The sequence below is a fragment of the Trichechus manatus genome, unplaced genomic scaffold (assembly GCF_000243295.1).
Source record: "Trichechus manatus latirostris isolate Lorelei unplaced genomic scaffold, TriManLat1.0 scaffold00050, whole genome shotgun sequence".
NCBI lineage: Eukaryota > Metazoa > Chordata > Mammalia > Sirenia > Trichechidae > Trichechus > Trichechus manatus.
The window spans coordinates 9,742,097-9,758,072 of NW_004443986.1; the positions used below are offsets into that span (position 1 = coordinate 9,742,097).

General features: G+C 39.8%; 1 protein-coding gene across 5 annotated transcripts in view; it reads left to right on the forward strand.

Moving 5' to 3' along the window:
• The window catches only part of KLHL7 (kelch like family member 7), a 122,475-nt gene that overhangs the window by 41,221 nt on the left and 65,278 nt on the right, over positions 1 to 15,976 (forward strand). The window contains exon 1 of one of the 5 annotated variants that reach the window (XM_004377446.2): positions 13,713 to 14,077. The exons of 2 other annotated variants lie outside the window; for them this stretch is intronic. In XM_004377446.2, coding sequence (XP_004377503.1) covers positions 13,958 to 14,077 — 120 coding nt within the window. In that variant the 5' untranslated portion in view covers positions 13,713 to 13,957. 2 more of the 5 variants (XM_023732320.1, XM_023732318.1) reach the window with 2 other exon arrangements.

Consider the following 15,976-nt stretch of genomic DNA (forward strand, 5'->3'; position numbering starts at 1 on the left):
TGTGGGGTTGTTAACCAATGTCATAAAACAACATGTGTACTACTGTTTCATGAGAAACTATTTGTTCTGTAAGCCTTCACCTGAAGTACAATAAAATATAAAAAAAAAACAAAAACTGCACATATTCAAAGTATACAATCAATAAAGTTCTGACATATGTGAAACCATCACTATAATAAAGATAATGAATATATGTCACCCAAAATGTTTCCTTTATAATCCTTTCATCTCACCCCCTCCTGTCTTCAACCCATGGCCCAGGCAACTACTGATTTGCTTTCTGTCACTATAGATTATTTTACTTTTCTAGAATTTTACATAAATGGAATCATACCATATGTACTCTTTTTATGTGGCTTCTTTGACCCAACAGAATTATTTTTAGATTCATCCATGTTGTTGCATGTATCAGTAATTTGTTTCTTTTTATTGCTGACTAATATTCCATTGTATGAACTATATTTTTATTTTTAATCCCTTCGCCTGTTGATGGATGTTTAGGTTCTTTCCAGTTTTTGGCTATTACAAATAAAGCTGCCATGAACATTTGTGTACAAGTCTTTCTAAGGACATATGCTTTTATTTCTTTGGAGTAAATACCTAGAAATGGAATGGCTGATTCTGAAATTGCCAGACTGTTTTTCAAAGTGATTATACATTTAACATCTCCACTGGCAGTGTATGTGGGCCCCGGTTCTTCCATATCCTCACCAACACTTGATATGGTCACTGTTTTTAATTTTAGATATTCTTTTAGATGTGAAGTGGTATCTTATTGGGTAAAACCAAACCAAACTCATTGCAGGCAAGTCAATTCCGACTCCTAGCAAACTTATAGGACCGAGTAAAACTACCCCATGGGTTTCCAAGGAGTGGCTGGTGGATTTGAACTAATTGACCTTTTGGTTAGCAGCCGAGCTCTTAACCACTGTGCCACCAGGACTCCCTTATTGTGGTAGTGGTATCTTAGTTTGTATTTCCCTAATGACTAATAATGTTGAGCATTTTTTTCATGCACTTATTTTGCTTTGGTGAAGTGTTTGTTCAAATTTTTATTCTTTTTTCCTTCAAATAGTCTTATTATTGAATTTTGAGAGCTCTTTATATATTCTAGACACAGTCCTTTATCAGATATGTAATTTGCAAATTGTTTCTCCCGGTCTATAACTTGTTTTTTCAACTCTTAGCACTATCTTTTGAAGAGCAGGAATTCTCAATTTGATGAAGTCCAAATTACCAATGCCTAGCTCAGAGAGCCATGTAAAGATGAAGGGAGAAAATACAGAGAAAACATGTAATACAGTGATTAGCACATAGTAAGTGCTCAGTAAATGTTAGTTTTTGTTGATTTTATTAAAGGAAAAAAATGGCTTAAACACTTAAGTTTTTAGTTATCCGCTTAAACTCCTTCATTTCCTTGCCATTTGTGATTGTGAACCAGGTAGACAAGAGTTGGAAATCTAAGCACTTTTCTGTGTTTCCTTCCACACATGTACATTTATAGCTATAGGTAATTCTCCTTTGTTGACAATGATGAAATTCTGTTTGATAGACAAAAGCATGTACTGAATAATTTCAAAGCATTTTACTTACGGAAACCTTGACAGCACTTTAATATTAATCTAAATGATATTGAAATAGAAGGCAGACCATATTACTGTTTTCTATTGTCTGCTGTTATGATTAATGTAAGTGAATTATTTACGGAAGGGAAATCACTGAGTATCAATTATATTTATCAAGAAACATTTAACTCCTATTGAAGTGATCCTTTTGTGTCACATCAAACCTCTTTTGTCTTTTATCAGATTCATTTTCTGACACTTATATGAGACAGAAATATAGTAGCTGGTAAAATAGAACAGAAAAAGGACGTAGTAGAAAGCGCTGTACTCCCTTCCTTGGCTCTGGAAGAATAAAGAGAATGTTCATTTCCTGTCACCCCAGGGCAAAAGGGAGTAACAATAACTTGTTTTCACTGAGGAAGGAGGCATTGCTAAATGATATATGCTGATTTGGGTGCCAAATAGTGTGAGAGATTCAGAGTAAAGTTTTGTAAACTGTGAAATGGGGGTAGTACTAATAGTAATAGGGTCAGAACCTGTCTAACTTCAGGGGGGATAATGCAAATCAAGATCAGCCCAAGGCTGATCCCTATGAGGTGGAGATCAGACATACCTCCACTCTCCAGCATTTTTACCGATTCTAATACCAGCCATCCCTTCCACAGCACTCTCTACTTGTCTTCTGGGTTTGATTATCCATTGCAATGGCCACACAGAACTCACAGACCATACTTACAGTTAAGTGGCTTATTAAGGAACAGGGTCAGGATCCACAGGCTACAACTCAGGATCAGGAAGCATGTAGGCAAAGTCTCCCTTCTTCAGTGCAGGACAGCTTTCTCAGTTCCTCTCAGCCATGCAGGCCTCCTCTCAGCCCCCTGAGGACAGGCTCCTCTCAGCCTCCTGAGAACAGGCTTCTGTTGGCCCTACTGTCTGCCACCACTGGCTCTGCCATTGGGCCCCTTCTCGGCCTCTCGCTGTCTTCAGTGTTACAGCCCTTACCATGTTATAGCTCTTTTAGGAGGTTCCTTGCCTCCTCTCTCTCTGCTTCTTCTCTCTTCTTTCTTCTTCTCCTGATGCTTTTCTTCCAGCTTCTTTCTGTCTCTAAAAAACCTCTGTGGGGCTGGCTGCTTAAATACAATTTCAAGGTTAAATGCTTAAATGTCAATTTCAAGGTTAAATGCTTAAATGTCAATTTCAAGGCATAGCACTCCCATCAGCGCCAGGAAATGACCAATCCCCTCTTGGTAGGCCACAGACACTTCATTTGCATAGTAGGCTATACCTCACCTTATTTGCATAGTCTATTGACCAATCACAGGGCAGGCAGCAGCACAGGGCCAGGTAGAAAGTATCAAACCATCCTTGTTTACAACTTAAAAAAAACCAAACCCGTTATTGTCAAGTTGATTCCGATTCATGTTTACAGCTTAACCAGGACAAAATTAGCCTGGACAAAAGTAACAAATCCCCTGGAGTAGAAAACTAGGACAAAGGTAACTCCTTTGGGCTTACAGAAAAATCTCTCAAGCTGTTTTTCCAAAGAACCAAGACAAAAGGCCACATAAAGGAATTCATTTCACCACAGAAACTGTACCACTAACCCAACTCCCTTAAAAAGTCCCCAGCTGTCTTAAAAGCTAGCAAGTGGCCACCTAAGATACATCAATTGGTCCCAACCCACTTGGAGCAAAGGAGAATGAAGAACACCAAAGACACAAGGAAAATATTAGCCCAAGAAACAGAAATGGCCACATAAACCAGATCAGCCTGAGACCGGAAGAATTAGATGGTGCCCGGCTATCACCAATGACCACCCTGACAGGGAACACAACAGAGAGTCCCTGAAGGAGCAGGATAAAAGTGGGGTGCAGAACTCAAATTCTAGTAAAAAGACCAGACTTAATGGTCTGACTGAGACTGGAGGGACCCAGGAAGACATGGCCTTCGGACTCTCCATTAGCCCAGAACTGAAACCATTCCTGACGCCAACTCTTCAGACAAAGATTAGACTGGACTATGGGACATAAAATGATACTCATGAAAAGAGTGCTTCTTAGCTCAAATAGATACATGTAGATTGTGTCCTGCCTCATTAAGATAACAGACAGCTCACTCCCAAAAAGGATTATAACTACAGGCATAGAGGCTAGGATTTACAACACGTCAGATAGTTACATCAGATCCCAAAATGGAGGACAACCACACAATACTGGGAATCATGGCCTAGCCAAGTTGATATATATTTTAGGGGGACACAATTCAATTTGTGATATGATATTAAGTCACTAAGCTATGAGGTGAGTTTTTATACAACAGTACATACAACATCCATTCATTTGTTGATGTATAAGAACTTTGTCACAGGAACACTTATTTTTTCAGGCTGCTTTTCTGCATGGGTGGCAGTTTTGCATGTTGATTTGTCTGGGACCACAAAACTTTACAAGACATGATGCATCAGATGTGCTAAGATGAACCAGTATGCTAAAGTGCATTAAAAAAGAGACTTCATACACATACTCACTGTTAGTATTACTGCTACAGATTTGTGCCACACATAGTAGTTCTGATAAAGTCTATTTCATGAAATTCTAAAATGAAAAATATTTTCCAAAAATGAAACAAATAAAAAATTCATAGTATATATTTTTTAATAACAGCTTTAGTGAGGTAAAATCTTTTTCTTTCAGCACTTTGAATATGTCACCCCACTGCCTCCTATATATCTTATTTATGATTATATATCATTTAGGATTCCTTGTATGTGAAAATTCACTTTTCTCTTGCTGTTTACAAGATTATCTGTTTTTGGCTTTCTGCTGTTTGATTATGATATACCTAGGTATGGGTCTACTTGGAGTTCTTTGAGCTTCTTGGATATGCACATTAGTGTTTTTCAAAAATTTGAAAAGTTTTTGGCAATTATTTCTTCAAATATTCTTTCTGGCCCACTGTCTCTCTCTTCTCCTTCTGGGACTCCCATTATATGTATGTTGGTATGCTTGATGGTGTTGCACGGGTATCTGAGTGTCTTAGTCATCTAGTGCTGCTCTAACAGAAGTACCACAAGTGGTTGGCTTTAACAAAGAGAAATTTAATCTCTCACAGTCTAGTAGCCTACAAGTCCAAATTCAGGGCATAGCTCCAAAAAAAGGCCTTCTCTCTCTGTCAGCTCCAGAGGAAGTTCCTTGTCGTCAGTCTTCCCTTGGTCAGGGAGCATCTCAGTGCAGGAACCTCAGGTCCAGAGGATGCGCTCTGTTCCCAGTGCTGCTTCCTTGGTGGTAAGAAGTCCCATGTGTTTCTACTCAGTTCTCTCTTCTATATCTCAAAAGAGATTGGCTTAAGACACTATCTAATCTTGTAGACCTCATCCATCTTACTACATCATAGTGATAGAGTTTACAACATATAAGGAAATCACGCCAGATTACAAGATCGTACACGATCATACAATACTGGGAATCGTGACCCAGCCAAGTTGACAGATATTTTTGGGGGACACAATTCAATCCATGACACTGAGGTTCTGTTCACTTCCCTTCATTGTTTTTTCTTTCTGCTCCTAAGATCGTCTCTGAGTTTGCTAGTTCCTTTTTCTGCCAGTTTAAATCTGCTGTTGAGCCTACCTAGTGAATTTTTCATTTCAGTTATTGTACATTTCAACTCCGAAGTATTTACTTGGTTCTTTTTCTTCCCACTCCATGTACAATTTAGTGACATTGATTACATTCTTCAAGTTGTGCAACCATTCTCGCCTTCCTTTTCTTCATTGTTCCTCCCTCATTACCATAAGTTCACTGCCCCTAAGGTTCCTATCTAATCTCTCGAGTTGCTCTTGTCAATTTGTTCCCATATAGATAGTTCTTAAAAGAGCATAATGCTCAAGGCAGATCCTTTTTACTAGTTAAGGTAAACTATTGTTAAGTTTTAAGAAGACTTCAGAGGATATTTTTGGTTTAAGGTCTAAAGATTATATCAGGGCAATAGTTTCATGGGTTCATCCACCCTTCATGGCTCCAGAAAGTCTAGAGTTTTTTAGAATTTTAAATTATGTTCTGCAGTTTCCCCCTTTTGATCAGGATTCTTCTATGGAATCTTTGGTCAAAATGTTCAGTAATGATAGCCAGGCACCATCCAGTTCTTCTAGTCTCACAGCAAAGGAGGCAGTTGTTCATGGAGGCAATTGGCCACACATTCCATATCCTCCTCCTATTCCTGACTCTCCCTCTTCATCTGTAGCTTCCTGTGTATAGAGACCAATTGTTGTGCCTTGGATGGCCACTTGCAAGCTTTTAAGACTCCACACACTACACAACGAACTAGGAAGTAGAACTGAAGCACTAAACATGTTATTAGGCCAATTAACTGGGATCTCCCATGATCATGACCCTAAACTTCCAATCCAAGGAACCAAATCCTGTGAAGTTTTTGGTTGTACATAAACAGGCTCAGCAGCTACTCTTTTTTTTTTTTTTCCTGTCATTGTTGTAAATATATCTGTCACACAACTTTTGTCAAATTCAACTTTTTTTACAGGTGTACCACTTATTGACTTCAGTTACAATAATCGGCAACCCTACCCTTAATCGATGTGATTTTTCCATCACTGTTAACCCCTCTTTTCCCCCTCCCTCCCCCACTAATAAACTTTGGTCTCTAGATATTTACTTTTTCTTATCTTTTTATATAAATGAGGTCATACAATATTTGTCCTTTTGTGACTGACTTATTTCATTCCGCATAATGTCTTCAAGCTCCATCCATACTGTAGCATGTATCAAGACTTCATTTCTTCTACTGGCTGAGTAGCATTCCATTGTATGTATGTACCACATTTTGTTTATCCATTCTTCTATTGATGGGCATTTAGGCTGTTTCCACCTTTTGGCTATTGTGAATAGTGCTGCAGTGAACATTGGTGTATAAGTCTCTTTTTGAGTCTCTGCTTTCAAGTCTTTTGGGTATATACCTAGGAGTGGAACTGTTGGGTGATTTGATAGTTCTATTTTTAGTTTTTTGAGGAACCACGACACTGTTTTCCACAACAGCTGTACCATTTTCCATTTGCGTCAGCAATGGATAGTGGTTCCAGTTTCCCCACATCTTCACCAACATTTCTTATTTTCTGTTTTTATTTATTTATTTTTTAATCTTAGCCATCCTAGTGGGAGGGAAATGCTACCTCGTTATGGCTTTGATTTGCATCTCTCTCATGGCTAATGATGCTGAGCATCTTTTCATGCATTTGGTGGCCATTTGAACATCTTCTTTGTTGGAATGTCTATTCAAGTCCTTTGCCCATTTTATGATTGAGTTATTTGTTTGTTGTTAAGCTGTCAAAGTTTTACATATATTTTGGTTGTTAGATTCTTGTCAGATATATGACTTCCGGAGATATTCTCCCAGTTGGTAGCTTGTCTTTTCACTTTTTTAGTAATGTCTTTTAATGAACAAAAGTTTTTAATTTTTATTAGGACCCATTTATTTATTTTGTCTTTTGCTGTTTGTGCTTTTGTTATTACATTAGATAATTCATTGTTAAAAGCTAGGCCTGACAGCACTGCCCCTGCTTATTCTTCTAAGAATTTTATGGTTTTAGTTTGCACATCATGTTTTTTTTTTTTTTAATAATTTTTTATCTCAAGGAGCCCTGGTGGCACACAGTTAAGCACTTAGCTGCTAACCAAAAGGTGGGCGGTTTGAACCCACCTAGCAGCTCTGCAGGGGACAGACCAGGTGATCTGCTCCTGTAAAGATTACATCCTAGAAAACCCTATGGGGAAGTTCCACTTTGCTACTTGTGGTCGTTGTGAGTCAAAAATTGACTTGATGATGCCTAACAATACTTCTTGTCTTTCTATTGCTATTCTCTATTTGGTGAGACATCTTTCTCATATTTTCCTTTAATTCTTTACACATAGTTTCCTTTTGTTTTTTGAACATACTTGTGATTACTGATTTAAAGTCTTTGTCTAGTAAGTTCAGTGTCTGAGCTTCCTCAGGCACAATTCCTGTTGACTGTTTTTGTTCCTGTGTTTGGTCCACTATTTCCTATTTCTTTGTATGTAGTAATTCCTTGTTGAAAATTAAACACTATAAATAATATAATGTGTCAACTTTAGAAATCAGGTTCTTCCCACTCCCCAGGGTTTGTTCCTATTTGTTTTGTTGTTGTTTCTGTTTGTTTGTTTAGTAACTTTTCTGGACTAGTACTGTAAAGTCTGTATTCTTTGTCATGTTTGGCTACTGAAGTGCCTGCTCGGTTGCCTTAGTGGTCATCTAATGATTTGACAGAGATATGCTTAAATTCCTTAAACCAATAATTCTCCCAGCCTTTGCTGAGGAACCTATGTGTGTGTTGGGGCCACCTTCAATGTTACAGCAGGCAGTTTACCACTTTACCTTACCTGTCAATTCCTGCTTGTACAGAGCCTCAAAAATCAACCAGAGGTGAGAGCTTAGGGCCTTTTCAGGTTTTTCCTGGGCATGAATACAGCCTGGGGATGCATATGGCCTTTTGAATTCCCAGGACTATGGCAGAGATTTTCAAGGCCCCCAAGGACATCCCACTGCCCAGTTTTTCCTCTAGGGTGTATTTTTGTACACCTCTTGCTAGCCCCAGCTGGTAATGCTGCCTCAATATTAAACAATTGCTGCTAACAGTTTTTGATAAATGCCCGGCCAGCAGGGCTGTTCTCTGAGTCAGGTCAAATAGTCAAGCCCTGAGAGTGCAGCTTTTCAGTGAGCTACCAGGCAGGTCAAATAGTGATGATTTTCTGGGAGTGGAGTTTCTGGGGAGCTTCAAACCTGTTCTCCCCTCTCCAGTGGCTTTGGTTTTCCTGGCTACCATATTTGACAAGCTGTTGACTTTCATGGGTACCACAGAACTTGGGAGACGGAGATGGGATTTGGGAAAGTTAAAATGCCACAAGCCTAATTATTCTTATGGAAAGTTAACCTTTTTTTAAAAAATAATATTTTATTGTGTTTTTGGTGAAGGTTTACACAGCAGTTTAGGTTCTGATTCAACAATTTCTATATAAGTTTTTCAGTGACATTGGTTATATTCTTCACAATGCATGAATATTCTCATTATTTCCATTCTGGTTGTTCCATTTCCATTAATCTAGTTTCCCTGCCTCCTTACAGTCTCATGTTTGTTTTAAAGGAATGGTTTACCATTTGGTCTCATAGAGGTGATTTTTTTTAAAGGAGCACAATACTTACAGGTGATATTCTTTTATTTTTTTATTGTACTTTAGGTGGACGTTTACAGTGCAAATTAATTTCTCATTCAAAAATTTATATACAGATTGTTTTGTGACATTGGTTGCAATCCCCACAACGTGTCAGCACTCTCCCCCTTTCCACCCTGGGTTCACTGTGTCCATTTTTCCTGCCCCTTCTTGCCTCCTTGCCTTTGCTTTTGGGCAGGTGTTGCCTGTTTGGTCTCATATACTTAATTGAACTAAGAAACACTGTTCCTCATGTTTGTTATTGTTTGTTTTATAGGCCTGTCTAATCTTTGGCTGAAAGGTGGACTTCAGGAGTGGCTTCAGTTCTGAGTTAGCAGGGTGTCTGGGGCAATAGTCTCAGGGGCTCCTCTAATCTCTATCAAACCAGTAAGTCTGGTCTTCTTTTGTAAATTTGAATTTTGTTCTACGTTTTTCTCCCACTCTGTCCAGGGCCATCTATTGTGATCCCTGATTTGAAGCAATCAGTGGTGGTAGCTGGCACCATCTAGTTCTTCTGGGCTCAGGCTGGTGGAGGTTGTGGTTCATGTGGTCCGTTAGTCCTTTGGACAAATATTTTCCTTGTGTCTTTGGTTTTTTTTATTCTCCTTTACTCCAGACAAGATGGGCTGATAGATTTATCTTTGATGGCTGCTCACAAGCTTTTAAGACCCCAGATGCTACTCAATGAAGTAAGATGTAGAACATTTTCTGTATGAACTATGTTATGCCAGTTGACCTAGATGTCCCCCGAGACTCTGGTCCACAGCCCTCTGCCCCAGTAACTCAGTCCTTCAAAATGTTTGGGTATATCTAGGAAGCTTCTATGACTTTGCCTTGGTCAAGTTGTGCTGACTTCCCCTATATTGTATGTTGTCTTTCTCTTCATCAAAGGTAACAGTTGTTTACTATCTAGTTGATGATTTCCCCTCTTTTTTTTTTTTAAATAAACACTCCTGGATCGTTACAAAAGTTTTATTAATTTCCAGCATTCCGAAAAAGCTACTTTTGACAGTTCTTGCCACTGTCCTTGTTGCTTTTATAGAGGAGTAGATTTTCAGAGGTTTTACTCTGCTATTCTGGAAATTATATGAAGTATTTAGATTATAAATACAACCTTAAATTGCAGAATGACATTATGAAGTATAGGAATCCCTGGGTGGTAGAAATGGTTAAGCACTTAACTACTACCCGAAAAGATTGGCAGGCTGAACCTAGGGGCACTTCAGAAGACAGGCCTGGCAGTCTACTTTTGGAAGGTTGTCACAGCCTTGAAAACTCTTTGTAGCAATGCTACTCCACACGTATGGGGTCACCATGAGTCGGAATCTGCTCAACAGCAACTGACAACAACAATGTGAAGTATATGCATGACAAGTATATTCCTTCAGTTTTTGACTAAGTATCCTTTGCTTACAATTTTACATTCCTGATAATCAAAAGAATTTTCCACAGACCAGCTTCTGGCTGTCTATATTTCAAACTTGTTTCTTCTCAACAACTTACATACTTCCAGCACTGGGCACTGTAGGACATATTGTTATAAGATCTCTGACTGTATATCTTTGCATTACAACACAGAGTTGGCACAGTGGGCATAGAGAGTATTCCTGGAATCCATTCCTACATCAGAATGACTAAAAATAACTATATATGAAACTAACTGTGATCTGTAAAAATATATCTGAGTAAACCCCAACAAAAATGAATCCTCAACTCCGTTTGTCCTTAGCCAGTTCCCCAAAATATCCATTGGCCACTCCAACTCCACCTAACAGTAAAAGAAATATGCTAGAGGGGTTATCAGAGTGGAAAGGGATAGCCAACTCAACCTATTGTGGTTAAAATATCTTACTTTTGTAAATTTTACAAAACCAAATGACCATTTGGACACATTGCTAGGACCCCAGCCTTAAAATGGGCCTGTTCGAGTTAGAGGCCCCAAGCTTTAAGCTTAGTTAACCTCACTGTACATGTTTCTCTCTTTCTTTCTTTCCACCTGGTCTCTCATCTGACTTCTCTCTAGGTTTCTAATGTATTTTTTTCTCTCTACAGACTGCCTTTCTCTGCTTATCTATGCACATGGTACAAAGATGGCTACCTGAGCCACATGCTTCGAGCAGAAATGCCACACATCAGCTCATCAACATCCATGTGTTCAGTCTCCAGAGAGATTCTGATGATCTTTACCTCAGAGTTATCAATTGACTTTCTTGGTACAGGAACCGTGGTGGTGCAATGATTAAGAGTTTTGCTGCTAACCAGAAGGTTGGCAGTTCAAATCCCCCAACTGCTCCTTGGAAACACTATGGGGCAGTTCTAGTCTGTCCTGTAGGGTCACTATGAGTCAGAATTGACTCGACAGCAAGGGGATTTTTTGTTTTTGTTTTGGTACAGGTGTTCAGCCTTGATCCAATAAGCTGAGATTAGTAGAGGTGAGGTTCCATAGAACAAGTACAGTTTTAGGGGTTCATCCTAGTGGATAGAAGAATAATAATTCATGGAATAGGGGGATGGGCTAAGTTGATATCTCAAGGGGCAGTGTATTAATTTCATAGGGATATCATAAAATGACAAATTTATTTTCTCACAGTTCTGGAGAATAGAAGTTCGAATACAGGATATCAGCATTGTCATGCTTTCTGTCTTAGCTTCAGGTGCTGGCCAGCAATCCTTGGTGTGCCAGTCTCTCTCCCAGCTTCTGGTAGCCCCAGGCATTCCTTGACTTGCGGCTGCAGCATTAACTCCATCTCACCTCCATTTTCACATGGCCATCTTCCCTCTGTGTCTCTTACTCTTTTATAAGAACATCTCTCATATTGGATTAGGATCCACCATACTCTGCTATGATCTCGTGGTAACATCTTTAAAGACTCTATTTCAATCCATACAGGCAGTCTACTACAGCAAAGTTGAAAAGGTTTCTTACTGCAGGTCTTCTATAGGCATTTAATATGCAAATGTATTTTGGAATTTTTTCCAAGCAGGACATATTTTACAATCATTTCCCAAAGTTGTGTTTCCGAGGAAGCTATTTTGAGGCAGGAGGCATGGTTCATAATACTAGTATTCTGTGGAACACATTTTAAGACATGTTGGATTAAATAAAAATAGTTAATAAAATAATAGTTAATATTATTAACTCAGTAGAGTAATACTGAGGGCTTGTCTTTGCTGGCACCATTCTAAGTATTTTTGTAATCCTTATACCAATTCTATGTGGTAGGTTCTGTTACCCCCTTTTTACAGATAAGAGAATTGAGGCATAAGAAAAGTTAAGCAAATTGCCCAAAGTCACACAACTAGAAAGTAGGGGTGCTTGACTTTACATCCAGGCAGTTAGACTCCTGAGCCTCATGCTTGACCTCTGCATTATATGATCTCAGTGGTTTCTTTGAACTCTGAATACCATGAATCTTCCATGACCTTTGGTGTTCTATATTCTGCAACATGTGAAAGGACTGTTCCAATATCAAGTACTAAGGATGCTGTCCCTTGTTTCTTTTACCTTTTTACAGAAGTAGCACTCAATTTCATCACCTGTATTCGTGCCTTTGAATCATGAACTCATAGTGTCTCTCAAGACTTCAGAGTTAGAAAAAGACAGATTTCCATTTCCTTTCAATCGAAAAAATTTCAAAAATGCTTTTACTCTTCATTGTCTGAGGCCATTTAATCAAGCGAACAAAACTTTCCTTATTTATAATTTCATTAGGGATAAAAAAAAATTTTTAAATACCCAAACCCATTGCTGTTAAGTCGATTTTTACTTCCTCTTGCCACAGTCCACTCCTAAATCCTCAAATTATTGACTAATCAAAATAGAAGCACATCTGAGAACCTCTAGATTAAAAGCAAAAAAGACAGTGCACAAAAGAGGTTTTATTTTTTTGTAACAGATATTACATATAATCTACACTATTAAAATACTATATATATACTACATTATATATTATGTTACACTGTATATTGTTGTTAGGTGCCATTGAGTTGGTTCTGATTCATAGCAACCATATATATATATATATATATATATACACACACACACATATATAAAATGTTTCATAGTGTAGATTATTTTGCATAAAACATGCCTCTATATATTCTTATATAGACCTAGGTAGAAAATTAAGAGCATATGTAGAAAGTTTTCACAGTGTAGAACAATGTACGATTTCAAATAATCCTGTATATTACCATTCACTAGAAAAATAAATGTTTGTAGTTACAAAAATCGTTTTCATGAGTGCTGTGATTGCGGTTCGTGTTCTCGTAGAATACTGGGGAAGCCGAACAGAAGGTTTCTGGAGCTAACACCTGATTTAGTTTCAGATATTGGGTAGGAGTTAAGTCAGCCTAGCAGGCAGGTATCCCACGCCAAGGGGACATAAGGGTAATACGTGTTCTCGCTTTATGAACTTCTGCAAATAAACATTGTGCTCCATGTAACAAATCTTTAACTTTCAGTATGTGATATTTTTTCATTCATTCAGTAAGTATTTATTGAGCGCCTACAATATGTCAGGCTCTGATACAGCAGTGAAGAAAACACAAACCCTGTTCCCATCGAGCTTACACTAATGGGAAAACACTTCAGTGTGTTCTGCCTACCAGTTATCAAATATATCTGTGTGTATGTGTATTTCGACACGTAATCGAAGCCTGGAAAATCGATCCTTTCTTGGCCAGACGAAAGTGTACACGCGACTTAGGGCGAGCTGCGGGGCAAAACTCTCCCCGCAGCGGGCAGGGACAAAAGCGACAGCGGTACCGGTGAGTCGCTCCGAGCGGCGCACGACCGTGACGTAAATGCCCCGCCCCTGTTCCCTTCATAGCGCCGCCTCTTCATTCCCTTAAGCGGAGAGTTTGTAGGCTCTTCCGCCAGGCTCCGGTTCTGCCCGGGAGGCAAGCGAGCTCTCGACGTCGCCTGCCCAGGAGCTCCTGACGGGGCCGCCAGGCCTTTTCTTTCCGCAGTGACCGAGCCACCGCCGTCTGCCCACCTGCCCGCTGCAGTTCGCTCGCCCGCTCGTTGGAGAGCAGGGCGCTGCAGCCGCAGTCCGCCCGCAGTGGTTGGTAAACAGAAGCCCTCGCGTGCCGGGAGCCTGCAACCCCTCGCCCAGCCCGGCGAGCCCCGGGTGTGAACCGAGCTGAGGGAGGATGGCAGCCTCCGGGGTGGAGAAGAGCAGCAAGAAAAAGACCGAGAAGAAACTTGCTGCTCGAGAAGAAGCTAAATTGTTGGCGGGCTTCATGGGTGTCATGAATAACATGCGGAAACAGGTACCGCCTCTGTGGGAGTGACGGACGGAAGTGGGGAGGTGGTCTGGAACTCGAGCCTCTTTCTCCTTGGGCCGAAACCGGCGCCCTGGGATCGCGACCTTCTTCTCCCTCTGTCCTCACCTTTCCCTCCATTTTCGCGCGCAGGCGAAGCTGTTGTTAGTAGAGGGGTCGTGATAAATAGTTCTCGAGTAAAAGTGCTTCCACGTTTGCTGATGATGTGGCTCCAAAGTCAGACTCTTGGGGGACTCAGCCTGGCATTCAGCGTCGGGTATCGGTTGTATAACAGCGCTGCCCTAGTTATCTCTTTGTGAGGCGAGGATCCTTCCACTGACGAGCCGTTTTAAGGTGTCGTAGAAATTTAAGGTGTGAAGAAATTTATTGGCACAGCCCAATCTGAAGACCCCACCGAAGGGAGGCGTGTTGCTGCCCTGAAATCAGCTACTCTTAAAATAGGGATCTCCGCCCCTTTTCTGTGTTACCCGGGTGGGGCTAGTTGAAGATAAATCCTCCTGTACTTGTTATTTGAACTAGCTAAATTCAGAGCAGAAACAGTCATCGATAAATACCATGCTATCTTTTAAGGGCACCGTGCGCCCGTGTTATTGAGAGGAGCTCTTTGTTCTGCCTTTGATGTGTGGTGCATTCATGAAAGTCTTCAGCACATCCGCGGAAGGTGGGTTATGAAAGGAACAGATTTTAACGCCGGAGAAGGTAGGCTAGAGAGGTTTTAGTTTTTGTTTTTTCATTCCATAACATCTAATATACCGATAAGCATAGAAAATCCACTTGGTTGCTTTTTGATTCCATAAGCGTTACTTATAGAAAATACATAGTTAAGGAGATTTACGGGAATTTCTTAGTTTTGTGACTGTGGTCCTGTTTGTTTTCCAATAAGACAAAAGCAGGATGTGTGTATGAGTCACCGCAAAACCTAGTTTGCTTATCTAGTGGTTCTCATAGAAACATGGACAACAGTAGAGGAATTTAAGATTTTTATAAAGATACTAACTTCTGGTTTCTTAAAGCAAACTGACTGCCCGAGCCTTGTCTTTGTTCCTGGCACAGTGGGTGTACAGTGCCTGGTGCATAGCAGGAGTGCAGTAGATAGCGGTAGGAATGCCTTTGAATTGTTCCGGGCCTTTGTGCTGAAGTAGCTGTGAGTGTCTGAATTATTATTTTATGTAATTTACTTTCATGTGTCTATTTTCACATTCGTTCTCTTGCTTCAACCTTTTTGTGTCTGCAACACTGTTACTTCAAATTGCTGGTGCATTTAACTGCTGTCTGCCTGTAAACTGCAGTTCACCAGGACTTAAACTTGTGAAGGACTCTATGGTATTCTCTCTCTCCTCCAAATATATGTGTTTTCATTTATGGGATATAGCATTGTAAAGCATTGCTTCTTTCCTTAAATAGATAGGATGCAGCTGGGCTGCAGCATCAGATGTTTAATTAAGGGGGAGGGGATAGCCTGGGATCTACAGGTTTAGCTCTTCGGATTTAAAAATTGATCCACCTCCATTTCTTAGACTTAGCTTTAGACTGTGTTAACATCTGTTTGTTTCTTGTTAAAATATAAATACAAGTATTACAGTTACTGAAAAATCAGAATTCTCTTACTAAGTAGGAAGGGGAAAATAGGTACTTGGTGAGCAACCAGATCTCTTCTAAGATGGTTAACTGACCTTAAATGTACTGGATTCTCCTTTTGTCAGTGGCTTTGCCTGTGATTCAAGCAGTTCTCCAGTATCACTTCATAAACTTCGTGGAATCCTGCTTCTTTGCAAGCTGTACAGTTTTACTTTGATTTACATTATGTTTATATTGTATTATTCTGTTTAACATCATAGTACAGAAGAGACTCACCGAGAATGACTGACAAGGGCAGTGTTGTTATTG